General features: G+C 44.7%; 5 protein-coding genes across 5 annotated transcripts; 2 read left to right on the forward strand and 3 right to left on the reverse strand.

Annotated features, from left to right (window-relative positions):
- Positions 1 to 14,176: 14,176 nt before the first annotated feature.
- Positions 14,177 to 16,430, reverse strand: CCR75_005330 (uncharacterized protein). The gene is made up of 2 exons (XM_067963411.1): positions 14,877 to 16,430; positions 14,177 to 14,815 (listed from the first exon to the last, which is right to left on the reverse strand). The coding sequence occupies exons 1-2, from the start codon at positions 15,036 to 15,038 to the stop codon at positions 14,378 to 14,380; spliced, it is 600 nt and encodes a 199-aa protein (XP_067817230.1). The 5' UTR covers positions 15,039 to 16,430; the 3' UTR covers positions 14,177 to 14,377.
- CCR75_005331 (uncharacterized protein) lies at positions 15,443 to 15,667 on the forward strand (the record flags this gene model as incomplete). Its single annotated transcript, XM_067963412.1, has 1 exon — positions 15,443 to 15,667. The coding sequence occupies one exon, from the start codon at positions 15,443 to 15,445 to the stop codon at positions 15,665 to 15,667; it is 225 nt and encodes a 74-aa protein (XP_067817375.1).
- A 531-nt stretch (positions 16,431 to 16,961) lies between the features above and the next one.
- Positions 16,962 to 18,179, forward strand: CCR75_005332 (uncharacterized protein). The gene is made up of 2 exons (XM_067963413.1): positions 16,962 to 17,354; positions 17,416 to 18,179. Exons 1-2 carry the CDS (start codon positions 17,130 to 17,132, stop codon positions 17,812 to 17,814), a joined length of 624 nt encoding a protein of 207 aa, XP_067817373.1. The 5' UTR covers positions 16,962 to 17,129; the 3' UTR covers positions 17,815 to 18,179.
- On the reverse strand, positions 18,155 to 19,502 carry CCR75_005333 (uncharacterized protein; the record flags this gene model as incomplete). The annotated part of the gene is made up of 4 exons (XM_067963414.1): positions 18,155 to 18,416; positions 18,496 to 18,553; positions 18,624 to 19,349; positions 19,432 to 19,502. 4 exons carry the CDS (start codon positions 19,500 to 19,502, stop codon positions 18,225 to 18,227), a joined length of 1,047 nt encoding a protein of 348 aa, XP_067817374.1. The 3' UTR covers positions 18,155 to 18,224.
- Positions 19,503 to 19,725: 223 nt separating this feature from the next.
- CCR75_005334 (uncharacterized protein) lies at positions 19,726 to 20,905 on the reverse strand (the record flags this gene model as incomplete). Its single annotated transcript, XM_067963415.1, has 2 exons — positions 19,726 to 20,301; positions 20,374 to 20,905. The coding sequence occupies 2 exons, from the start codon at positions 20,903 to 20,905 to the stop codon at positions 19,865 to 19,867; spliced, it is 969 nt and encodes a 322-aa protein (XP_067817258.1). The 3' UTR covers positions 19,726 to 19,864.
- Positions 20,906 to 27,071: the final 6,166 nt, after the last annotated feature.

The raw sequence follows: 27,071 nt of genomic DNA on the forward strand, positions 1-27,071 counted from the left end.
ATGGGCGATTGCATCAAGCTTTGCTTGATACCTTCAAACGAACGCTGACAATCAGCGTTCCATAACCATTTCTCGTCTTTTTTCAAGAGACGAGAGAGATGAACTGTCATCTCTGCATAATTGCGAGAGTACTTGTGCAAGTACGCCGCTAAACCAAGGAACTTTCTAAGTCCCTTGACATCGACTGGAACTGGCCAGTCGGTGATTGCCTTGATCTTTTCGGGATCAGGGCGCACGCCGTGTTTACCGACGATGCACCCAAGAAGTGGTATTTCGCTTGCAGCGAATATACACTTCTTGAGATTTGCGTACAACTTATGCTTTCGCATAAGTGTAAGAACCTGACGAACGTGAGTTTTATGAACTTCCACGTCCGTCTTACCGTCCATGGCTCGGCTATGGACGAATACATTGTCAAAATAACTCGGTGCGAATTCTCGCACCGGTCTTAACAGATTTGTTACACATCTGTTGAATGTTGCAGGGGCGTTACTAGGCCCCTGAGGCATCACTAGCCATTCCCAGAGCATCCCACTGGAAGTGCTTACTGCTGTGTACGGGATGTCCCGTTCACGCATAAGGGTCTAATAAATACATCCATCAGATTCATAGACGAAAAGATCGTACTCTTAGACATAGCATCTATGATTACGTCTTACCTAGGTATCGGTGTTTGAGCCGGTACTATTGCAGCATTCAGTTTGTTGAATGCGTGCACTATCCGCCACCCTCATGTGGCCTTTCGCACACAGAAGGACGGAGAGCTATGTGAAGAGGTTGACTCCTTCACATGGCACGCTTTTAATCGATCGACAAAGAATTTATCGATCGCAAGTACTTGTTCACGAGACAGTGGCCAATGCTTCATGAGTACTTCGAGCCCGGTTTGAGCTCGATCTCATGTCGAGTGCCTTTATCCTTAGGCAACTCGCATGGAACTGCTTCAGGGAATACATCCCTAACTTCCATTACATCCTCGTATTGAGGATTTCCCTTGAGTGACTCCCAAGATTGAGTAGTATCTCTCTCCATCCGAGTCTTCACATCGAGGAAACTTTCGTCCATCGATGAGCTGCTGAGAACCCGTTCGTTCTCTGCAAAAATTACCGCTGACCGAATATCGGTTACGTAATCGTCCTCTGTGACGAGTGCGCAGATCTGCTTGATAACTTCCTTTAATTCGAATTTATCTTTTTTTCCTATAATTCTGGCTAAGAGCGAATGTGTCACGCCTCTCGCCTTATTTACAACCATGCAGATCTCTCAAGAACCGCTTAGGTTCTAGGGTTGGTAATTGAGTTATCTACAAAGTTAACTTCGGAGGCGCATACAGATCAAGAGTAGAAGCGCCTACTCTTGAACCGATATTTACCAAGACATTTAATGTCTCGGTTTCTTCCTGGGATTTATCCACAGGCTGCCGAGAGATTAATCCTTCGGGATCTAGAAGTCTAGTAACTTCAACTATTTGAGGAAATTTCTCCTCAAGTTCGTGGGGACCTCATCCCTCAACGTCTTCCGAATGTGATTGCGCTATCACGGCCGACGACGGGCTGAGCGAAGTTGAGTCGCACAAGTGCCATTTAGACGCTGTATTACCGACTCTGGGAGTATCCCGATTGTACGTCAACTTGCAAAAGCGCGTCATTGGGGTTTCCGAGATACATGTGCTGCTGGCCTGCATCGTAGGCACATATGGTATACAAGGAGGCCCAGATAAGGTAAAGCTGAAACAGAATGACCAATCCCGCGACATGTGAAGGATTTGCGCCAATTTTTTTTGGCTCTCGCTTACTTCCATTAGTATAGCAAGAATGATTCGAGATGCGCGATGCGGTTGACGTTTTGCAATCAATTTACAGGCGCCAGGGCGCGTGTTTTTCGATGGACCTTCTGATCCATCGGATGGGTCTCGACATACTGATGGATGTCATGCGAAGGTGGATAACCACGCCAGCGAACAAGATAACTCGTTCGCTGCCTCTTCACATCTAGGTTGTTAAGAATACGTTCCACAAGGAAACGTTGACCACCGTGGGAATCCACCAATGGTTGTGGCGGAGTTAAGAAAATTAGATCCGACCCATGTGTCGGATACCAGAGTCGAAGATCGACAAAATCGATCGCTTCCTCCATGATTTGGAGAAGGGACTTGATCACGAGCGCGGTAAGCGTCGCTCGTTAGAGCAGACGGAGCAGGCTCACCATATCGAACGGTTGGAAGACCGTTCGAAGAAATGCGTACTCAATGTTAGAGTACGAACGGAAGTATCACACTGTACGTGATGAGCTGTCATCAGCTCGTCGCGGTTTCGAGGAACTTCGGACCCGACATGTGAATTTTTATACTCACCATGAAAGTCTGGTTCGTGATCATAAGAATTTTTTAGTGATTTTTGAAAAGGGTGGTCAGATCCGTCCTCGGATGAAACCGCGTACTGATGGTACAGGCGGAGCCGACCAACGAAAAATATAGGATGCGAACGCATCGTACGTGGCAATGCTATCGTGTACGCATTGCTTCTGCGGTGTAGTACACGGAATGGCCCGATGATCTTGGGTAGTAGCTTGCCACTACCCACATTAGTGACTTCATGCTTTAGTAATTTACCGTAGACAGTAGTAATAGGTCATTAGTTTTTATTGAAAGAACATTTGCTCTTCCATGTTTGTCTGCGTACCGTTTCTGCCGTTCCACTGCGTTAGCAATGGAATCCTGTAGGAGACGGATTAGTGATTCTCGAGCCAGCAAAAATAAACCTGCTGACTCAATTGTTTTTAATTTTTCAATGCGCTTTGTGCGCACTATCATGATATCTTTCTCATCTTCGATGTCGATTGTTTCGACATCGACATCATTCGCCTCATTGGTAACTTGGACGCGTGACGAGCATGAGCCAGAAATGTTTTTTTTTCCTCGTGAGAGTCCATCCCACCCTTAAACATGAGGATCTCTTTAATAGGGTGGGTATGCGTGGCGTCAGCTATTCACGAAGAACGGTGTATGCGCTGTAGACGCATGCACCGTATTGTTGATGTCGAACTCGACCATCGGTAGTAAATTCGCTCCAATTCGGATACGATTGTACGTAACCTCAAGTATCTATTCGATGCCGCGGTTTACGCGTTTCGTCTAACCATCTGTCTCCGGATGTTCAGAAGTTGACATAGTCAGACGTGTGTCGAGAGATCGGAACACGGATTGCCAAAACTCCGCCGTGAACCGTGGATCTCTATCTGAGACCAATTCACGGGGTAAATCGTGAAGTTTGAATGCCCTATAGATAAAGACGCGGGCACAAGCCGGAGCCGTGATTGACTCTGGTACTGCAACAAGATGTACAATCTTGTTGAATCTGTCTACAAAATAAGGATTCCATTCTTTTTGTGATCGTCCTCAGGAAATGCGAAGACGAAGTTCATTGATACGAACTGCCAACATTCTGCTGGGAGTGGTAGAAATTTTGGAGGTGCACAAGATGAAGGGCTAGGCTTCACCCGTTGACATACCTCACAAGCACGAATGTTCTTGCGCACGAACTGATACTGGAGAAGCCAGTAAGAGTCGCGACTTACTGTGAGATAAGTAATCTCACGTCCAGGATGCTCTTTTGTTGGTTCATCGTGACACTCAGACATGATGCGCAAGCGCAAATCGTTGTGAGTAGGGACGACGGAAAGTGGAGTGTCGCCGGCAACGGCTGTGTAGTACAGTAAGATGTTGCGTGTTGTGTATCGATCGGATGACAATCGTTAAAAAGACGGTAAATATTCAAAAGATTTATTGGAAGGATTCATCAGATGATCCATTAACGCAGAAGGTCTCTAACTTCTTTGAAGGTTTTCTTTATGCCATTAAACAAAGTTGACGAAGGAACACTTGTAATGAGTGTTGCAAGAGTGGAACGATTTTCACTGTTGGAGTGCGCAGCCGGCTCAAAATCGGGTTGGCGTGATAACGCATCAGCGACGACATAAAGTCGTCCTGGTTGATATTCCACGGAGAAAATACACTCCGCGAAAAAGGATAGCCACCTCGCGTTCTTTGCGAGATGTGTGTGGGATTTTTAAGGCCATGCGTAATGACGCATGGTGCGCATATACAATGACCGGTCTTTCTCCTAGGAGATAGACCCTAACTTTAGCCAGTGCATATTAAATGGCAAAGAATACCTTGTCATGCACTAGATAATTACGTTCAGCGGGTTGAAGCTGACGCGATTGAAAACAGACGACGCGCGCTGCGCCGTCTGTATCGTATTGCATTAATGCACAGCCGATTGCGAAATCGCTGGCGTCATAGACCACATGGTATGGTCTGTCTTGATCTGCAATCACCAAAATGGGCGATTGCAACAAGCTTTGCTTAAAACCTTCAAATGAACGCTGACAACCAGCTTTCCATAACCATTTCTCGTTTTTTACAAGATACGAGAGAGATGAATTGTCATTTCGGCATAATTGCACGAGTGCTTGTGCAAGTACGCCGCTAGCCCAGCTCACCGCTAGCCCAAGGAACTTTCTAAGTCCTTTGACATAGACTGGAAATAGCCAGTCGGTAATTGCCTTGATTTTTTCGGGATCAGGGCGCACGCCGTTTTCCTACGATGCACCCAAGAAGTAATATTTTGCTTGCAGCGAATATACACTTCTTGAGATTTGCGTACAACTTACACTTATGCTTTCGCATAAGTGTAAGAACCTGACGAGCGTGAGTTTTATGAATTACGTCCGTCTTTTTGTCCATGGCCCGGCTTTGGACGAATACATCGTCAAAATAACTTGTTGCGAATTCTTGCACCGGTCTTAATAGATTCGTTACGCATCTGTTGAATGTTGCAGGGGTGTTACTAAGCCCCTGTGGCTTTAATAGCCAATCTCAGAGCATCCCACTGGGAGAGCTCACTGCTGTGTACAGGATGTCCCATTCACGCATAAGGATCTGATAAATACATCCATCAGATCCATAGACGAAAAGATCGTACTCTTAGACAAACCATCTATGATTACGTCTTTTCAAGATATCGGCTTTGAGTCGGTACAGTTGCAGCATTCAGTTTATTGAATGCGTGCACTATCCGCCAATGGCCCCACTTGTGGAACGGTCGTCGTTATACGGCTGCACAAGATCACAGTGTGATTACTAATCTCACTGTGGAGTCAGCTGCCGGCGGGCACAGGCAGCGCCGAATGTCCACCAATCGAATAAGTCGAGTGGATTGATACACGAATGTACGCCTAGCAAACCAAGGAAGATACCGGTTGTCCAAAAGGGACAACACGATGGTCCCAGGTCGAGTGGAGAGTCGACCGTAGAGGACCCGACTGTTATAGCGCAATCACAGTCGGAAGATGTTGAGGGAATTAGTCGCCACGTACTTGAGGAGAAATCTCCTCAAATAGTTGAAGTTACTAGACTTCAACATATCGAGGATCTCGTCTTTTGACAGCCTGTTGATAAATCGCAGAAAGAAACCGAGACATTGGATGTCTTGGTTAATGACGGATCAAGAGTAGGCGCTTATACTCTTGATTTGTATGCGCCCACGAAGTTAACTTCGGAAATAACTCAATTACCCGCCCTAGAACCTAAACGGTTCTTCAGAGATCTGCATAGTGGTATAATTAAGCCGATCTGCGCACTCGTCACCGAGGATGAATACGTAACCGATATTCGGTCATCGGTAATTTTTGCAGAGAACGAACGGGTTCTCAGCAGCTCATCGATGGACGAAAGTGTCCTCGATGTAATAACTCGGATTGAGAGATAAACTACTCAATCCTGGGAGTCACTCAAGACAAATCCTTTATACTGGGATTTGATTGATTTCAGGGATGTATTTCCTGTAACAGTTCACGCGAGTTGACTAAGGATAAAGGCACTCGACATGAGTTCGAGCTCAAATCGGACTCTTAGTACTGCGTCATGAAGCAGTGGCTACTAACGCGTGAACAAGTACTTGTGAAAGATAAATTCTTTATCGATCGACTAAAAGCGGGCCATGTGAGGGAGTCAACTTCTTCACATAGCTCGCCGACCTTCTGTGTCCGAAAGGCCACAGAAGGGTCACTCACTTATAGTACATCCACACGCTTGTGGACGCTCCAAAACGTTCATCAGATGACCGTCTGCTGAACAAGTGGCAGTCATCTTACGGATTGATGCTGCCAGCTGATACTTGGCTCATATTTTCGTAGCCAATGTAAACCCAGGATGACATTAAATTTGTTATCCACATCCAGTACGATGAAATCATCATCATAATGTAAATCTTTTAATGCGTTCTGAAATCTTACTACGCGTTTCATCACTGTTATAGATGCGCCTGTCGCTAGACGCACCGTCATCCTCGTTGGAGGGATGTCGCGCTTAACATATTTAAGCCTGCGACTCTCTAGCGACTGGCGACGAATAAAGTTATTCGATGCTTCACAGTCCACTAGGGCTCCAAGTGACAACATTTGTCACTTTTAATTTCAAGGTGATGAGGTATCCCTCATCACCAGGTGCAGAAACACATAATGACTATGTGTCTGAAGCAAATTTAGTCAAGAAATTTGCAAATTCTCTTAAGGTTGCTGGGTCAGTAGGGCGTTGCTCTCCTACTGACCCCGACCGTTTTTTGGCGGTCCGTCTCAGTGTTATGATTTCGCAACAACGTCGGACCCGCGACCGTTGCTCTTTTTAGCATTCGGTCCATAATTACGCTCATTACCTCTCGATACTGGGCGTGGGGCTTTTTATGTCACTTAAAAAGGAGTAGCTATCACACGAGACGTGATGAGTATTTCCAATGTCATCTAACATGTCTATGTTAGATAATAGAACTTTGGTCCTTGGACGGACTACTAAGTGCTACCACGTGTAACGGGGCACTGCCGACTTGTACTGCTCCAGTACAAGTCCACATTGCACTGATTCAGTGCGAGTGGTCCACTAGTATGTACTCTCTCTAAAACACTTGATTTAAAGAGGGTTAAAAAAATGTATTTAATATAAACAATAATACAAAACATGTAATAAAGTCTTATTTGTCTCTTTGCGCGCGTCCAGTGCTGACGGGACCGCGGAGCAAGTAGATATAATGGCTTATATCTACCAATGGATAAGCTTTTCCAAATATTTCTATGTAAAGTAATATTCTCTAAATATTCTCTACCTTTTAGATAAAATATTGATTAACAACCTTTAAGTGTTAATGTCATGTAATGTTACACGCCGTTATATCACCCCTCCCTTAAACGACAAGCACTCTGACTGTCACTAAAAAGAATGTTACTATAAGACCACTTAATTGAAAACGACGTTGATTGGTCGGAACCGTCATTTTCAATTCTATCGCATGGTTAACCAGTACATGATGGTATGTGAATAGTGCCGAACCTTCGGCTGCGGTACATGCAGCCGCGGAGGACGCATTATTGTCTCTTGCGGTAGACGTTTCGTCTGCCGTAGTATCATCTTCTCCCGCAACACTAGATGTTGCGGGTGCACGTGGGGAGTCACCATGTGAGTGCGACCCCTTTTTGGAGGTCGACTATGAATGCGAGCCGGACGAAATGGCCGACTCGGGGAGAGCAGAACAGTCGCCTTATCGTCGTCAGGCGGCTGACTATGAGCCTTCAAATGAGGGCTCAATCGGAAAGACGTGCTGGTAGCATTCGCTATAGCATGTTTGGTTCCGGCGATGAGGATGATTAATCATCGCCAGCACAGTCTCCCGTGCCGTCACCCTCATTTATCTCTGGGCGTGGTGATGACAATGGCGTAAGCCATCGTAATAAAAGTTCTTGTGGTACCCCTGCTTCAGTGGGTACCACTCAGGCGACCGTAGACAATAAAATGTCTCGTCTTGCCCATGAGAAGAAGCCGTGGCTTTTGACCGAACGGTTAGTCAGTAGCTTGTCTGGAGATACTACTCCTTACAATAAATATCATTTATTTGTTGCGACAAAGCTACATGGCCTTGATCCTTGCGCGAAGAACTTTTGCGCTAAGGTAGATTTATATCTCTATGCTTTGTTAAGCATCGATGGTATAGTGGCAACAACAAACGAGATAACTCTCGTTGATGCAAGCCTAAAGCGCATTTATTCGCAATGTCAAAGACATTGGACGTGAAGCCTGGCTTGTAAGCCTTAACGCGATTCGCATTAAGTTTGAGAAACGAACTCCAACCGGTGCAAGGTATAAATTGCATCGGTTGTCTCGTGAGGTAGAACTTCGATGCCTCACTTGGGTTGATCCCTATCCGTGTTGTGTTGACAACGCCAAATGAGTGAAAGGGGATGTCTATTTCCTTTCTTCGCCCTGGTGAAGGGCTCGTATCTCTATCGAGATGCGCGATGCGATTGACGGCTTGCAATCGATTTACAAGCGCCAGGATCGCGTGTTTACCGATGGATCTTCTGATTTATCGGATGGGTTTCGTCATACTGACGAACGAGGCCCTCAACGATAACAACCAGCTGGGAACGAGGCTTCCAGCTGTCATGCAAAGATGAATAACCGCGCCAGAGAACGAGATAACTCGTTCGCTGCCCCTTCACATCACGATGGTTTATAATATGTTCCACGAGGAAACGTTGACCACCGTGGGAATCCAGCAATGGTTGTGGCGGAGGAGAGAAATAGATCCGACCTGTGTGTCGGTTCTACAGTCGAAGATCGACAAAGTCGACCACTTCCTCCAAGTATTGAAGGAGAAATTTGATAACGAGCGCGGTAAGCGTCACTCGTTGGTGCAGACGGTGTGGCTCACTCCCTATATCAAACTGTTGGAAAACCGTTCGAAGAGTGCGTACTTAATGTTGGAGTACGAACGGAAGTATCACGCTCTTCGATATATTCGATATGAGCCGTCGACAGCTCATCGCGGTTTCAAGGATCTTCGGATACGACAAGAGAACCTCCATATTTAGCATGAGAATTTGGTTCGTGACCACGAGAATCTTAAGGGATTCTTGAAAAGGGTGGTCAGACCGTCCTCGGAGGAGACCGCGTACTGACGGGCGGAGCCGACCAACGTAAAACATAGGATGCGTTCGCATCCTACGTGGCAACTCGATTGTGTACGCATTGCCTCTGCGATGCAGAACACGGAATGGCCCGATGAACTTGGATAGTAATTTGCTGCTACCCGAATTAGTGACTACGCGCTTATGAAAGTTTACCGTAGACAGTAGTACTAGGTCATTAATGTTTAAATGAAAGATCATTTGCTCTTCCATGTTCGTCTGCGTTCCGTTTCTGACGGTCCACTGCGTTAGCAATGGAATCCTGTACAAAACAAACAACTGATTCTCGAGTCAGCAAAAATTCCTCTGCTGACTCATTTGTTTTTCTCATCTTCGATGTCGATTGTTTCGACATCGACATCATTCGCATCGTTGGTAACTTGGACGCGTGACGAGCATGAGCCAGAAATGTTTTTTTTTCCTCGTGAGAGTCCATCCCACCCTTAAACATGAGGATCTCTTTAATAGGGTGGGTATGCGTGGCGTCAGCTATTCACGAAGAACGGTGTATGCGCTGTAGACGCATGCACCGTATTGTTGATGTCGAACTCGACCATCGGTAGTAAATTCGCTCCAATTCGGATACGATTGTACGTAACCTCAAGTATCTATTCGATGCCGCGGTTTACGCGTTTCGTCTAACCATCTGTCTCCGGATGTTCAGAAGTTGACATAGTCAGACGTGTGTCGAGAGATCGGAACACGGATTGCCAAAACTCCGCCGTGAACCGTGGATCTCTATCTGAGACCAATTCACGGGGTTAATCGTGAAGTTTGAATGCCCTATAGATAAAGACGCGGGCACAAGCCGGAGCCGTGATTGACTCTGGTACTGCAACAAGATGTACAATCTTGTTGAATCTGTCTACAAAATAAGGATTCCATTCTTTTTGTGATCGTCCTCAGGAAATGCGAAGACGAAGTTCATTGATACGAACTGCCAACATTTTGCTGGGAGTGGTAGAGATTTTGGAGGTGCACAAGATGAAGGGCTAGGCTTCACCCGTTGACATACCTCACAAGCACGAATGTTCTTGCGCACGAACTGATACTGGAGAAGCCAGTAAGAGTCGCGACTTACTGTGAGATAAGTAATCTCACGTCCAGGATGCTCTTTTGTTGGTTCATCGTGACACTCAGACATGATGCGCAAGCGCAAATCGTTGTGAGTAGGGACGACGGAACGTGGAGTCGCCGGCAGCGGCTGTGTAGTACAGTAAGATGTTGCGTGTTGTGTATCGATCGGATGACAATCGTTAAAAAGCCGGTAAATATTCAAAAGATTTATTGGAAGGTTTCATCAGATGATCCATTAACGCAGAAGGTCTCTAACTTCTTTGAAGGTTTTCTTTATGTCATTAATTAAAGTTGACGAAGGAACACTTGTAATGAGTGTTGCAAGAGTGGAACGATTTTCACTGTTGGAGTGCGCAGCCGGCTCAAAATCGGGTTGGCGTGATAACGCATCAGCGACGACATAAAGTCGTCCTGGTTGATATTCCACGGAGAAAATACACTCCGCGAAAAAGGATAGCCACCTCGCGTTCTTTGCGAGATGTGTGTGGGATTTTTAAGGCCATGCGTAATGACGCATGGTGCGCATATACAATGACCGGTCTTTCTCCTAGGAGATAGACCCTAACTTTAGCCAGTGCATATTAAATGGCAAAGAATACCTTGTCATGCACTAGATAATTACGTTCAGCTGGTTGAAGCTGACGCGATTGAAAACAGACGACGCGCGCTGCGCCGTCTGTATCGTATTGCATTAATGCACAGCCGATTGCGAAATCGCTGGCGTCATAGACCACATGGTATGGTCTGTCTTGATCTGCAATCACCAAAATGGGCGATTGCAACAAGCTTTGCTTAAAACCTTCAAATGAACGCTGACAACCAGCTTTCCATAACCATTTCTCGTTTTTTACAAGATACGAGAGAGATGAATTGTCATTTCGGCATAATTGCACGAGTGCTTGTGCAAGTACGCCGCTAGTCCAGCTCACCGCTAGCCCAAGGAACTTTCTAAGTCCTTTGACATAGACTGGAAATAGCCAGTCGGTAATTGCCTTGATTTTTTCGGGATCAGGGCGCACGCCGTTTTCCTACGATGCACCCAAGAAGTAATATTTTGCTTGCAGCGAATATACACTTCTTGAGATTTGCGTACAGCTTACACTTATGCTTTCGCATAAGTGTAAGAACCTGACGAGCGTGAGTTTTATGAATTACGTCCGTCTTTTTGTCCATGGCCCGGCTTTGGACGAATACATCGTCAAAATAACTTGTTGCGAATTCTTGCACCGGTCTTAATAGATTCGTTACGCATCTGTTGAATGTTGCAGGGGTGTTACTAAGCCCCTGTGGCTTTAATAGCCAATCTCAGAGCATCCCACTGGGAGAGCTCACTGCTGTGTACAGGATGTCCCATTCACGCATAAGGATCTGATAAATACATCCATCAGATCCATAGACGAAAAGATCGTACTCTTAGACAAACCATCTATGATTACGTCTTTTCAAGATATCGGCTTTGAGTCGGTACAGTTGCAGCATTCAGTTTATTGAATGCGTGCACTATCCGCCAATGGCCCCACTTGTGGAACGGTCGTCGTTATACGGCTGCACAAGATCACAGTGTGATTACTAATCTCACTGTGGAGTCAGCTGCCGGCGGGCACAGGCAGCGCCGAATGTCCACCAATCGAATAAGTCGAGTGGATTGATACACGAATGTACGCCTAGCAAACCAAGGAAGATACCGGTTGTCCAAAAGGGACAACACGATGGTCCCAGGTCGAGTGGAGAGTCGACCGTAGAGGACCCGACTGTTATAGCGCAATCACAGTCGGAAGATGTTGAGGGAATTAGTCGCCACGTACTTGAGGAGAAATCTCCTCAAATAGTTGAAGTTACTAGACTTCAACATATCGAGGATCTCGTCTTTTGACAGCCTGTTGATAAATCGCAGAAAGAAACCGAGACATTGGATGTCTTGGTTAATGACGGATCAAGAGTAGGCGCTTATACTCTTGATTTGTATGCGCCCACGAAGTTAACTTCGGAAATAACTCAATTACCCGCCCTAGAACCTAAACGGTTCTTCAGAGATCTGCATAGTGGTATAATTAAGCCGATCTGCGCACTCGTCACCGAGGATGAATACGTAACCGATATTCGGTCATCGGTAATTTTTGCAGAGAACGAACGGGTTCTCAGCAGCTCATCGATGGACGAAAGTGTCCTCGATGTAATAACTCGGATTGAGAGATAAACTACTCAATCCTGGGAGTCACTCAAGACAAATCCTTTATACTGGGATTTGATTGATTTCAGGGATGTATTTCCTGTAACAGTTCACGCGAGTTGACTAAGGATAAAGGCACTCGACATGAGTTCGAGCTCAAATCGGACTCTTAGTACTGCGTCATGAAGCAGTGGCTACTAACGCGTGAACAAGTACTTGTGAAAGATAAATTCTTTATCGATCGACTAAAAGCGGGCCATGTGAGGGAGTCAACTTCTTCACATAGCTCGCCGACCTTCTGTGTCCGAAAGGCCACAGAAGGGTCACTCACTTATAGTACATCCACACGCTTGTGGACGCTCCAAAACGTTCATCAGATGACCGTCTGCTGAACAAGTGGCAGTCATCTTACGGATTGATGCTGCCAGCTGATACTTGGCTCATATTTTCGTAGCCAATGTAAACCCAGGATGACATTAAATTTGTTATCCACATCCAGTACGATGAAATCATCATCATAATGTAAATCTTTTAATGCGTTCTGAAATCTTACTACGCGTTTCATCACTGTTATAGATGCGCCTGTCGCTAGACGCACCGTCATCCTCGTTGGAGGGATGTCGCGCTTAACATATTTAAGCCTGCGACTCTCTAGCGACTGGCGACGAATAAAGTTATTCGATGCTTCACAGTCCACTAGGGCTCCAAGTGACAACATTTGTCACTTTTAATTTCAAGGTGATGAGGTATCCCTCATCACCAGGTGCAGAAACACATAATGACTATGTGTCTGAAGCAAATTTAGTCAAGAAATTTGCAAATTCTCTTAAGGTTGCTGGGTCAGTAGGGCGTTGCTCTCCTACTGACCCCGACCGTTTTTTGGCGGTCCGTCTCAGTGTTATGATTTCGCAACAACGTCGGACCCGCGACCGTTGCTCTTTTTAGCATTCGGTCCATAATTACGCTCATTACCTCTCGATACTGGGCGTGGGGCTTTTTATGTCACTTAAAAAGGAGTAGCTATCACACGAGACGTGATGAGTATTTCCAATGTCATCTAACATGTCTATGTTAGATAATAGAACTTTGGTCCTTGGACGGACTACTAAGTGCTACCACGTGTAACGGGGCACTGCCGACTTGTACTGCTCCAGTACAAGTCCACATTGCACTGATTCAGTGCGAGTGGTCCACTAGTATGTACTCTCTCTAAAACACTTGCTTTAAAGAGGGTTAAAAAACTGTATTTAATATAATCAAGTTTTTCTGTTTCTATCTATCTGATACTTACTTGACTATCACTTCACGTACACTAGTATGTACCCTCTCTAAAACACTTGCTTTAAAGAGGGTTGAAAAAAAACTGTATTTAATATAATCAAGTTTTTCCGTTTCTATCTATCTGATACTTACTTGACTATATACTAATACTAAACATGTTATAAAGTCTGGTCTGTCTCTCCCTTTGCGCGCGTCCAGTGCTGACTGGACCGCGGAGCAACTGATATGGCCTATATCTACCAAATGATAAGCTTTCCGAATATCAATATGTAAAGTAATATTTTCTAAATATTCTCTACCTTTTAGATAATATATTAATTAACAACTTTTAAGTGTTAATTTCATGTAACGATACCCCCGTTACACCTAGAACCTTCTAGAACAACCGCCATCGGACAATCGCTGTCGGACAACCGTCGTCGTGAGATATTAGCCGGCTGTTCAGTTTGGGTGGTGTACATTCCCTGAAAACCTTAAGACTCAATAGAGACTATTATTTTTTGCTTAATCTCTCCTATATTCCATCTATGAATTATGTATCTTTATCTTATTCGACATGATTTTGAATTGTCAAGCTTTTATACAAAAATGAATGTGTGATATTTTTCCAATAATTACAGCAAGCGCTCCATAAAACGCAAAATTATATTTTTCTAGCTTTAGTAAAACAAGTGTAACCTCGATTGCACGCTAATTACATTCTGAAACTGTCACCTCTCGTGCAAAAGTAATGTTAAGTGCAAATTTTTTTTGCGGCAGTTCCAAAGTTGCACCATGTTTCAAATAAACCACATTTTTAATGATAATTTTCGAGAATTGCAAGTGTTGCATTTAAAGGCTGATATCCAATCTAGTGCGAAGGCCATCTGCGGAGGCACTAGTTCTTAAAAAAGTGGCTCCGTTTAGCTTTGCAATGATTTCAACCTTTTGTTGTTGCAGCTTTGAAATTTGAACTACCTGTCGTGCTGTGAGCGAATCATTTCCCATGTCGGCTATCTTTGTAAGCTTCTTTTTGACCTCGGTCAGCTGTAGCTGTAGTTGTTGATGCTGCTCTCTACTTGCCTCACTCGAGGTGACCATTCCTGCCCTTGTGTCCTTTATCAAATGCTGGCGTCCTTGCATTTTGCGAGAACATTTATCACTTGACCGCGGTAAGCCCCTAGCAGCCGAAACATCCGTCTTCGTTCCAAGAGAAAGCTTTTCCATCGAGAGCTCGTCAACAACAGCGCTACGCACTTCAGCTGCACGCTTTAGCTCCTCTTCGTGCCGCTGCGTCACATAACGTCAATTGAGACAAATAAATTTACAGGTAGCAAACAACCAATCCTACCCGGTTAGCGACGGTCTTATACTTTTGCACCTCGTCCGGTGGCAGGTATCCTTGGCGAATGCGAATTGGCTTTCGTGTTGATCCATTTGGGCGTCGCGATGCCGGAATTACCACATCACCTTCGGCTGTAAGTACGGCACCAAGCGGCAGTTGCTCGTGCATTTTTTTTAAGAAGAGACAAAAACTGATTCGATCGCGTATTCTTAAGGAGAGGGGCTTAAGTATTGATTACCGATAGCACAGCGTGATCAATTTGATTCCAGAATTGCTGAAAACAAAGCGACTAAGGCAGAAGCAGCCGCTAGAGCAGGCCGTTAAATTCACAGCGAAGAAAAAAAATGTTCATGCACAATTAGGACGAATCTAATATTTTTCAAAATGTTTGTCGCACCTCTATGCAGAAAAAGAATCACCAGCTAATTTGTGCACGACAAGCAGGTTTCGGAAGACAGGTGGAAGCAGGATCAGTAATAAGGGCCGCAGAAGTCACTTCGTCAAGCTGCGAGATTCATGCAAAAATTTGGTGAAGAATTTTTAAAGTCTCGCTGCTGTAGCTGATGCATCACATGTTGCCTGCGAAAAAAAAGAAGAATGCTAAGAAGGCGAAAGATAAAGACTTTTTGGCAACGCCTAATTCGGTAGAGGAGGCAACGATTGAGGACAAAGTCATAAGGAATTCTGACGAAAAAGCCAAGAAACAAAGAAGGAAGACCGGCGCAATTTTTAAAAACAACACCGAGAGGTTTGAACCCATGACTAAACCTGTGGATCTACGCATCAATTACAATTAAGGATCGATGAACGATAAATATACAATGCCACCAAGCTCGCGCGACCTGGTGCTCGTGCTCATCTGTATTGCGATTTTATTTTAAAAAGGCGAGCTATACACTAAGCTTATGCGCGAGCGTGACAACCGCGGCGTCTCACGTAAGTAGCTGTTGAAGATGTGGCATGGCAACGATAAGGTTGATGGCACTTTGTGAACGACGTCTTGAGAGATCCACCCTATGTTTATACTTGTCGTGAGCTGATTAAAAAACATTTTCAGCGCAGACAGAAAGGCGACGCGCTTTAAATGACACAAGGATACCTCCCAATGAAAACCTAATAATTTTGACGCCGCTGCCGTCAAGCTTCACATAGCGACTATTCAGAATGTACGATTGGAATTTCGTTTGGTAACACCCGCGATGCTGCCTTTAAAATTGATAAGACCGAGACAGTGGTGAGCGTACCACAGCCAGACTGTTGCTTCTATGCATTCTTAAAAAACGTGAAATACTTCAAATGTGCCTGAGCAGGAGAAGGGGCGCATCTAAATCATTGCGTGGGGTTGGGTGGACGGCATAATAGACGTTGCGGCTTCCCTGACGATTCCGTCGTAATAAAAAAACATTTTAACGAGATAAATCTTGAATGCCAAGCCATGCTTTTCCTTTTAATCAAGTTTAGGCTGTCTTGACCCTACAGCACAAGGCAAGCAATGTTATGTGAAATTGATGGCAATATATGCCAGTACATTCTGACACTCCTCGTGACAAGAAAATGGTGCGTTTACTTCCATTTATAAAATGAATGTTTGTATTTCGAGTAGATGTAAAATTCTTCTGTATTCTCGATGGTAACAAAGTTAACCAATTAAAGCGTGCGAGTCCAATAACCTCTTGTCCTTCTTGGGATAGAATTTAGCCAATCCAATCTCTACTTTATAAGATTCCGCCAATGAAAAAAAGGAAATTTTATCTTGCATTTGTTTCGACGGCGACAGCAGAACTTGTGCCTTCTTCATCGTCATGTGCCTTCGCTTTAAAGTGTTAGACACCAGATACAGTACTATGTAATGTTAGAGTAATGTTGGAGGTGGCTTGCCGACCGCATTGATAAGATAATTCGCATGTAAGCTACATCTATTCGAATAAATTTTCGCATGCATTAAACGTGCTTCAAGTATAATTGTTTGCCAATAGGGCGACGGTTGCGACACTATCAATTAGTCTGTGCGAAATGAGACATCTCTTCCTGTTCTGTGCCACATGCTGGTCATATGCCCTGCCGCATAAATAGAAAACTCAAGCTACGTTGAAATTTGCCCCTACAGGAGATGCGGCTATTGAAGAAACAAGCTTTGTGCTATGCAAAAACCTTAAAACCTCAGAGGTGATTTGCCCGTTTTGGCTCGCACAAAACTCCCCCCACCCAGTTCACAACAACAGCAGTCCCAGCCAAGTCACGCTTTACAAATACGGCACGATGGCTCGCAAAGCTGTCGGACGACCGAAAAAGGATGGCGATCACACGCGTAAGCCTCGCAAGAAAAAAGATAAGAATGCACCCAAGCGCGCGTTGTCTGCCTTCATGTTTTTCAGCAATGACATTCGTGACACTGTCAAGAAAGAGATGCCCGACCTGCCGTTCCTCGGAATCTCGAGTGAAATCGGTCGGCGCTGGAAACAAATTTCTGACGAAGATCGTCGGGTTCGTTTCATACGTTTCGAATGTTTGAATATGTCGTTAACACTGGATTTCTGCGTCGCAGCCGTACGATGAGCTAGCTGCCGCCGATAAACGACGTTACCAAGAGGAGAAGGAGGACTATGTCCCCGATCCGTCTTTTGAAAGCTCTAAGAGTTCCCGCAAGAAAAAAGATCCTAACGCTCCTAAGCGTGCACTGTCCGCCTACTTTTTTTTCTGCAACGATATCCGTCAGCAGGTGCGCGATGAAAATCCTAACAAGAAGATCACGGAAATTGCAACGCTGTTGGCTGAAAAGTGGCGTGCACTGCCGGACAAAAAGCGTGCTAAATACCAGAAGATGAATGACGAGGCTAAGGTCAAGTATCAGCACCAAATGGATGTCTATAATGGACAAGGCGCCGTGGAGGAGCAAGATGAAGAAGAAGTTGAGGACGATGATGAAGATGAGGACGAAGACTGAACTTGAATTTGAATTTAGCCTTTCAGGTCTTTGATAAATTGTCAAAACGGTTGTGCAGTACGCGACGACGCTCATTCTTAGCTCGATACTAGTAGCAGAAATAATTTTACTCTTATTTTAAATTTTGGTATTGCCGCTTAGATTCTATACATTTTCGCTTGCGTATTCCGCACTAATTAAGTATCTTGCCGACACTTGCAACAGTGTCATTACTTTCTCCCGTTGGCTACGACAACGCTGGGCACATCCATCCATAACCATGCCGATCAGGTTGTATAACTCGAAAGCATACTTTGTGCCTTTGTATAGTAGAGTATGACGCACTTGATGCATGCAATCGAACAATGCAAAAATGGATTCGATTAGTATCGACTAGTCACCTTAATTTTACAACAGTACTCGTTCTAAGCCTAATGAAGCAAAACCTCAAAGTCGGGGGTCACCACCAAATGGCGCTTCACGTTGCCTAAAATACTTAAGCGCTTTTCCACCGTGTTAATTGCGAATACTTCCTCGCAAAACGAAGGTGTCTGGGCAGTTGCCACCTCAAATTGCTTGTCGCTAAGCATAAGCACCATTTTTCCCGACTTGTGCACGCAAAGCTTGAATATACAGCAATATTGATCAGCATTCATTTGGTCATAGCAATCAGATAATGCAAGAAAACGATGCTCATCCTACCTTGCCAATAAAGCCACCTGGTGCCGTCGCAATGGAGTGGTCAAACACACCATCATCTCTACAAATAGGATTGCAAGTTAGTTGCTTAAGTTATCTTAAAGAAACTCAAATCATTCAGCAGCACATACGAGATCTCGTCCGGGTTCACACCATCTTCCAACTTCTGGGCTTGCTCTTTTGACACTTCCAGGCTTTGAACCGATTCATCTTCAGCAGTACTGTCTGTAGAATTACGAGATTTCAAAACGGTTCTAGAAAGAGGAAGAGTGGTGGGCATCTGAAAAAAGAATAACGAGTCATCTGAGACCAACAGGTCACCAGCAGCGTCGCAGAAAACAGCGCCTGCCTTCTCGGGCTCCGGTGGTCGGACAATTGGCAAGCTCATGGGTTCCATGATTGACTTAATCACGGGAGGCCACACTTCTTCCACATCGATGTCCGGCATATTTTTACCAAGTAATTCTTCATCTAGCACACTGATACCCGTACCACCAGCAGCTGAATAATCGGTGGAAGGCATAGAGCGTGGAGCAGAGGTACTGCCACCTCCACTAAATGAAGACCCACCAGATAAGGTACCAACGAACGATACCTTTCCACTAGCGAAAATACCCCGACCGCGACCGCGGCCCCTACCACGGCCACCACCTCTATATCCTCTGCCTCCGCGTTCTCTGTTGTCGCTTTTAAGCCCTCCCGCACCAGTCGGGCGCGTTTTAGTATCGTGTATGCGCTGCGAGGAAATTGAAGCAATTTTCTCATTTACTTCTACTGGACGACGTTTAACAGCCTTCGGCACAAACTTGGGCTTTCGAGCAGGGGCAATGGACGCATCGGTAGAAGTGCGCAAAGATCTTTATTTAATTTGAGTCAGTGAGAAATAACATAATCATCGTAAAGGAAGGAATATCGATAGAAATCTTACAAATTACGTACGTGAGGCGTACACTGGATGCGTCAACGAGCGGGCGCGCGGCTAAGTCGCCACTGGTCTGCTTTCCAGCCATTTAATTGTTTTGGCAATGATTATCTTCTTGCAAAACGTCAACCTTGTGCTTTTCCAAAAATCAGGAATATGTAAGCCAATTAGAAGAACGGCTAAATGAATGACTTATTAATTGTAATATCTGCCCGCATCAATTGTAGTAATCGCGTCCTAACGTTACATGTAATTCAATTCGCCCAGAGCTTCAAGGCGTATCCAATACGCAACTTAAAGTACTACCTCAATAGAATCAAATCCTGCCAGTTTTATTTTTAATTCAGTCCATTTATCTATAGCTATAACTTCAGAAAATGCTCGCGTTTTTCTCTACCATCAAAATCACGCGCGCTTTTATTTTCCGTGGAGCGCTGATACATACTCCACCTATTCGACCTTAGGAGCACGGCGACGCCGGGGTTTGGACACATCACCAACAGCTGGTTCACCAGCAGGCCTCTGCGGCTCCTCACTTCCCTCCTCGTCTTCCGAGTCACTCCGTATGTCCTTCTCAACGTTGCCGTCACCCATTGCTTTCATTGCCATTTTGAAAATTAGGACACCCCAGTAAACGTGAAGCACAAGAAGCAAGCACAGAAACCCGAAAAAGACGACATACGTCCAAAACCATACTGGAGCGTTAATTCCGTGATAGCTGCCAGCTTCCATAATCGACGCAACGATGTCACGGTAGGCGTAAGCGTACGAACTGTGCAAAATGTTGTACGAGTAGAAGAACCAGCGCACCACATACCACACGAGCGCAAATAGACCGAAGAAGATGTTGGCCACGGTCTCCCACTGCAAATACACGAACACCTTCGCTGCAATGACAAGTGATACCAAATCTCATTTAGTAGTCCTTTAAGTGCAAAGATTGTAGCCAGAGATCTTACCGGTCTCGAGCAGCAGATCATTAACGTCGTGAATCATGAGCACGCAGATGCCGATTTTGGTAAGGTCGACCGAATACGAGAAAAGCATAAGCGAGATAGTTGCAAAATGATGCACAAGCATCTCTGCATTATCCTTGCGCTTGATTGTATAGTGATTGCTTGTGATTTGAAGCATAAAATCAATGCTTTGGATCCAGTAGCTCAGATAGATCATGTAGTACCACCTCTGCGCCTCATTAATGACATACGGGAAGTCCGTGAAATATTCATCTTTGTTGAGAAACCACGACTCATTCCAGCAGAAGTAGAGCCCAAAGATATGTAGTGAACCGACCGCCGCATTCTTGTACAGCGACTCGCGCATTTTGTCCTCCTTGTCTGTGGATAGCCATCCATTGCGCACCGTGTAGCGAACGATAGGGCGGATCACTAGCGTATCCACCAGAAAGTGGAACGCGTACAGTAAGGCTATGGACAAGCCAAAGCGCTTGGCTTCTTCCATTGGGTCGCACTCGGTCAGAAAGCAAGGCATGCTAATGAGATCTGTACTGGATTGTGTGGATTGCTATTTCAGTGTCGTAAACACAGAATTCACAACAATGATTTTGATTTGCTGAATTTTTAAAATAATTGACCATTTTGCGTCGCCGAGTAACCCAACGCAAAATCATCAATTAACTAGTGATACTCGAGCTGTAACGGAGCACCTTTTGCTAGTACTGATAAGAGTACTAGTCAACCTACTTGATTACGGTGAAGGTGGGTGCCTCGACTACTTCACGTACACGACATGCAGAGGAAGGCTCTAAGTAGCTGAAAAGTCTTAGCTACTAAGGGTAAATTCGAAGGCTTTAGAATGACGAGAATATAGAATTACCTGTTGTGAAAGCAAATTTTGTATTTACGGATTATGGGACTGGTGCTATATTTACGAATGCAAAAATCTTTATTGAACTTAAAATGCCAGCAATATGAAAAAATCAAAGTTGCACCATTTATAGCCAGAATGGACCTACAATTCTAGGAGAACTTTCGATTTAAGGTATAATTTCTGATCTATAAAATACGGATTATTTAATGCTACTTTTCAAGATTACAAAAAAGTGTCCTATCCTGTGATTAAAAAGTGTCCTATTCTGCGAATTTCCGATAAAGTGTCCTATTCTGTGGAATTTCTCTTATATTAACTACAGTTTACTTTTAACCTTCTTTCCAGTGAGTGTTTAAAAGAGAGAGACTTCCTCTGCACGTAATAGTGTACGTGAAGTACCACTCGCACTGAAAAAGTGCGAAGTGGACTCGTACTGAAGCAGTACAAGTCGGCAGTGCCCCATTACACCTTAGCTACTTAGAAACCTTTTTTGTGAACTCTTATGCATGCGAAGTTTCGAGGCGTCTAACCTAGGTTGACTAGTACTGATCAGTACTAGTGAATGGTGCCCCGTTACATGCATTTTATTAAAATATATAAATTACATTTTTTAGGGGGTACACATCGGTTGGATCGTTGTTGTGGTACATTTACTTTATGGGTAAAATAACCTTTTATCTAATTTTAAAATAGTTAGCTACTTAAATCCCATTTATTATGGGTAATCATTGTGGTCGCCACCAGATATAAATCTGGCGGCCAAAATCTATTTAATTAGCTAGGGTAAGGTTTTTTAGATTTAAATAATTAAATAATGTTCAGTTCCCCTTTTGATCTTAAAGCGTTAAGTGCCTTCCTAAGGCTTGCGCATTGATCTGTAAGAGATAGAAGCCTTTCTAATGTATATCCTCTTGGGCACTAGTTGCCACTTGGTTCTACGAACCCCTGAATCCCTTGAACCAGGATTCCTTAAGCTTTGATAGCTTGTACGACTCCTGAGTTGCTAAATCCATTACTTCAATAGAACTAAGTGACTCTCTGAGTCTGAAAGTCTTCCTCTGACTTTCGGAGCGAGGTAGCTCCGCTACACCTGGTAGCACTCGTAGTCAATCTACGCCTGAGTCTTTACAAGACTAATTTCTCACGAAAATGGAAGATTTCAGAATTGTCAGAAGCGCAACGCGTCGCTTGTGACAAGCTCAGTACCTTATTTTTCGGGCTTGAGCACGTGGATTTTATTATTTCCCAAGGACCAGAGGTCCTGCATGCAAGGCTTGAAGCCTTCGTGCGGTACGAAGCCTCCCTGATCGGTCAGGTACAGGACCATTTAGCGGCATCTATGCCAATTCGATACATCTATGTACCTGACTCAGAGCCGAGGGCTCGCCCTAACTGTAAATGTGAAGACACTTGAGGGAAAAGAGGGAGAAAATCTTCCTTTTTGGATTAAGCAGATGGAAATGTCCAATGATTCCGCCTTGTTCTTAACAGAACGGCAAAAGGCGGCTAAGGCCATTTCCAAACTTGGCGGTAGAGCCATGAAATGGCACTATCGTGCAGCACGTCCATAAACGACGCTTTTCCCTCATGGTATTCGCCGAAACAACAAATGACGAGCATGTTTGCACCGCCTGATCAGGCTTTTTTTCGCATGCGAGCACGGCTCCTAGCGACTCGACAGAGCAAAAGAACCCTAGGGGACTTTGTCCAGGAGTTGAGAGCTCTCATTGCATCTATGCATCAAGACCCGGTGCAAAAAGCAATTGTAGTGACCATCTTTACGGGGGGGTCTCAATGAGGTCGTTGCCCGGACGGAATTGTTCCGATCTCATTCGGCTACGTTCGAAGAGGCAGTTGCGATAGCGCTGCGCGCCGAGTTTGACTTTAAGTCTGCTCGCGTTAGCACGCCTGTTTACCGAACAAGCTCTTCGAGCACATGGGTTCCGTCTTATAAAGCGGAACCTATGGATTTAAGCCTCGTTGAGGAAGGAAAGAGGCTCTTCATGCTGTGGAACAGCATATGACCATTCGTAGATGTTATATGTGCGGAAGCATGAAACATTTACACCCTGCCTGCCCTCTTCGAAATTCGTGTAAAGCTCGAAAGAGCTCCAACTCCGACCTATACCAGAGATCTGGTACGGTGCGGAAAAACTTCGATACCCAGTAGGTGCGGGGCGCCCTACTGGTGGGGAAGATTTAGGCTCTGTTGAACCTCAAGGAGGTGAGAATAAACAGAACCTAGCCCCGATTAGCTCGGTGCTCAATGGCACGGGGCAGAGCACAAGCCTGGCTTGCTAGTCGCTCAAGCGACTGAAAAGGGCTTTGATAAGCCGTGGTCAATTTTAATTGACTCAGGAGCGATCTGCAATTACGCTCGACGCCTTTCCCTTGAAGGAAGTCAACAATACGTTGAGGCGCTTAAAGCGCATGAAGGTGATACGATCACTGTTCGCTTAGCGACTGGGGCTCGTGTCAGTGTTCTTAAAGTTCAACTGAACTTAGGTATCAAGTTTCTGGACTTTGACAGTATGGAACGCTGTCTCGTCCCTGATCAGGATTCGAGATATGATCTCATCCTTGGTATGGCCTGGTTGGAACACCATGAGCCATGGATCGATTGGAGGTCTAAGACCTTAGGCGCCACGCGCAATGTTCCTAGCAAAGTTTTTGGAGAGTCATGAACCCACCTTTGTTAGGCAACAAAAGCGCTATTGGCGCGGATCATTGAATGAGTCTGTCGGTGTTTTAGACATTGGCATGTCTGAGTTAATAAACTCTAATGTTAAAAACATTAATTCTGAGCCCGGCTCAGCAGAAATAAGTGGAACGGCACGTACTCCGTCGAGTGACACTCGTTGCATTAACAATTCACTGAATGCTGAAAGCATTGTTGGCCTAAGGCCGAATCATCAAGGGTGCAATATCCCTGAGATACGTGGAGTGGCACGTCTAAGTCCACCGAGTATGATCGGCCGAGGTGGCATCATACTGAGTGTCAGTAGTGACACTGTTGGAGGTTTGCCAGGACCTCAAGGGTGCAATATCCCTGAGACACGTGGAGTGGCACGTCTAGGTTCACCGAGTGTGGTCGGCCGAGGTGGAACCATACTGAGTGTCAATAGTGACACTATTGGCGATTCGCTAGGGCATTTTGGGTCAAACCCTCCTAATGCACGTGAAGCGACACGTAAAAGCTCGCTGGACAAGGAAGTTGAGTTACCTAACTCCTTGTCGGATGTCAAATTAGACACCATGTCTTGTATAGAACCAATACAGGCTGGAAAACCCGGGGACGTGAATGTCCCGGCCTCTAAGAGGCGTATTGTCTCCACTCCAAGACAGGATGGACACGAAGCGTGTATACCCTCAGAAAGTGATACGAGTGAGCAAGTACATACGCTTGTAACTGGTGTAACCGGTAACATTGAGGGGGAAGTTAGCCTTGCGGTAATCCCTTCGTTACATGCTCTTTTAGAGCTAGACGAAATGTCTATTGATGAGTGCGGTCGAGCCTTAAAGGCTGGTGACTAATATCTGAAATGGTGGTCATTCGACCTATGGTTGAGTTAAACTCATCGTCACTTCTAGACGAAGCTGTCCTGGATGACACAAAAGCTGCACTTAGTGCGCGAAATGGATCATCGATCCTTAAAGATCCTACGGATCCCTTTTATTCCTTGATTAAGGAATTCCAAGATGTGGTATGTAATAAACGAACACCTCTATCCGGAGGTAAAAGGTGTTCGTCATGAAATTGACTTAGTTCCGGGAACCAAATATTGTGTCACAAGACAGTGGCCTTTACCAAGGGAGCAGTGTGACGTCATTGACGATTTCTTCCGTGCTAAGCACGAGGCTGGAATGGTACGATAGAGCAAATCTCCTCATTCGACACCGACAGTTTGTGTCATTAAGCTAAATGGTAAATGGCGCATTGTACATGCTTATAATAAGCTTAATGCTGCCACTATACCAGCACAAACCCCCATTCCTAGAATGGCTGCTTCTCCTAAAGTTTTGGTGAGGGAACGGTTCGCTTCACTTAGTCAATTATTACTATCAGCTGCTCATGCAAGCTACTGACATCCGCTTACAGCGGTAAGCAGCCTTAGTGGGATGCTGTAGGATTGGCTAGTTACGCTTTAGGGCTTTTTAATGCTATTTTGAACATCTAGTGACACAATTATTGCGTCATCATCTAGAAGATTCACATACTTATTTGCTGTTTAATTCATAGCTAGACGGAAAAGTGGCGGTCTGATGTGGAAACCCATTCTGCGAAGTGTGTAAGTGCCTTCGAACAAATAAGCTGTATGACAACGTATCTAAATACGTCTTCAATGCAAAAGATTTTTTCTTCTTAGGGTTAGTCTTTGGAAAAGCAGGCCTGGGAGCAGAACCTGCTACAATTAAATCCGTTGTTAATTGGCCGGTTCCTAAGAACCAAAAGACCTGAGTGAGTAGCAGAGTTTAGCCAACTATATGCACAAATGTAGCAAAAAATTACGCGGATATGGCTCGGCCATTATCAAATCTACGTTAAGAAATCAAAATGATGCTGGAATAGCACATAGAATGACGTTTTGAATACAGTAAGGGATAGCCTCGCCCATGCCCCGATTTTGGCTCTGCCAATCCTGATCGGTCTTTCAAGCTTGTCTGTGACGACACTGAGCATACTTCGTGGCGAGAAGATGCTTACTATGAAGTATGTTCTTGTCAAATTCAGGGTACATCTGCAAGTCTCTTAGCTTTTTGTAGTCTATTCAGATCATGAGCCTTTAGGTTCTGCGACTAAGTCGCCTCATCTCTCGCAGAGAATGGCTCGATTGATTTTCATTTGCTGAATAAAACTTTTTAGGTGAAAAAAAAAGCCTGAAAAAAAATGCTTTGGTTGATGCATTATCATGCAGGCGAGATTAGGATCTGGCTCATTTCACACGTGTAACGTCACCACTCCATTACTTGATTCAATTGGCACATGCCAATGATGAACAGTGTGTGGCTTTGCTACAAGCTATCGGAAGCAATGAGTATAACATTTGGACGGTAAATGTCGAGATGACTACGTGCGGGGTTGCATCGATACTCAATCGAAAATGGCCTTTTTGTGCTATTGCACCGCCAACGCTTTGACGGAAGCACCTATGCGTTGTTGAATTTTAAGATAAGGATGTACCAATGTTCTGGGAACGGATTTTGGAGTCCGGCAGGATTCGTATTTACGCGAAAGCGTGTTGGGTGGGGACTCCTTATTTTTGCTTAGGTACGGAGTACGTCTATCAAAGTCCTAATACTTTCCGTCTTTAAAAGGTAGCGAGGAATCGAAGATCCACGTTTAGTTGTCATACGAAAAAATATATGCCAAAACAACCGTGGATTTAGCTGTTGAGTATCAAACCTCTAAGAAGAAATGCAGAACTCGATTTCAACCGTCTGATGGGGGTTATAAGGTACACGTTATCACACCCATTAGACTGTGGGTTGCTAAACCGTAAGGACGCCACAATTTACACTATGCGTAAGATACCCTTTTCTTCATTAATTTAGGTATTTTCGTTAAATTTCTTTTATTAATAGATAGTTTACGTGGCAGCCGCCAGGTAAAATAAAGTGGTGCTAAGGCGAATCGACAACTCGTCGACAGCTCGAATAATATACTTGATTGCATATAAAATCGATCGCGAGAATTTGCAGTGCCTTTCTTTACTATTCTAGTATCTTGCCCGAGTGCTGTAAGGAGGTGGACTTAAGATCCGCTAGAAATTAACTATCTGCGTATGTTCAAACCACAGAATCTGTTTTTAGATATGTTGGCAGAATT

Source organism: Bremia lactucae, linkage group LG11 (genome assembly GCF_004359215.1).
Source record: "Bremia lactucae strain SF5 linkage group LG11, whole genome shotgun sequence".
Taxonomy (NCBI): Eukaryota; Oomycota; class Peronosporomycetes; order Peronosporales; family Peronosporaceae; genus Bremia; species Bremia lactucae.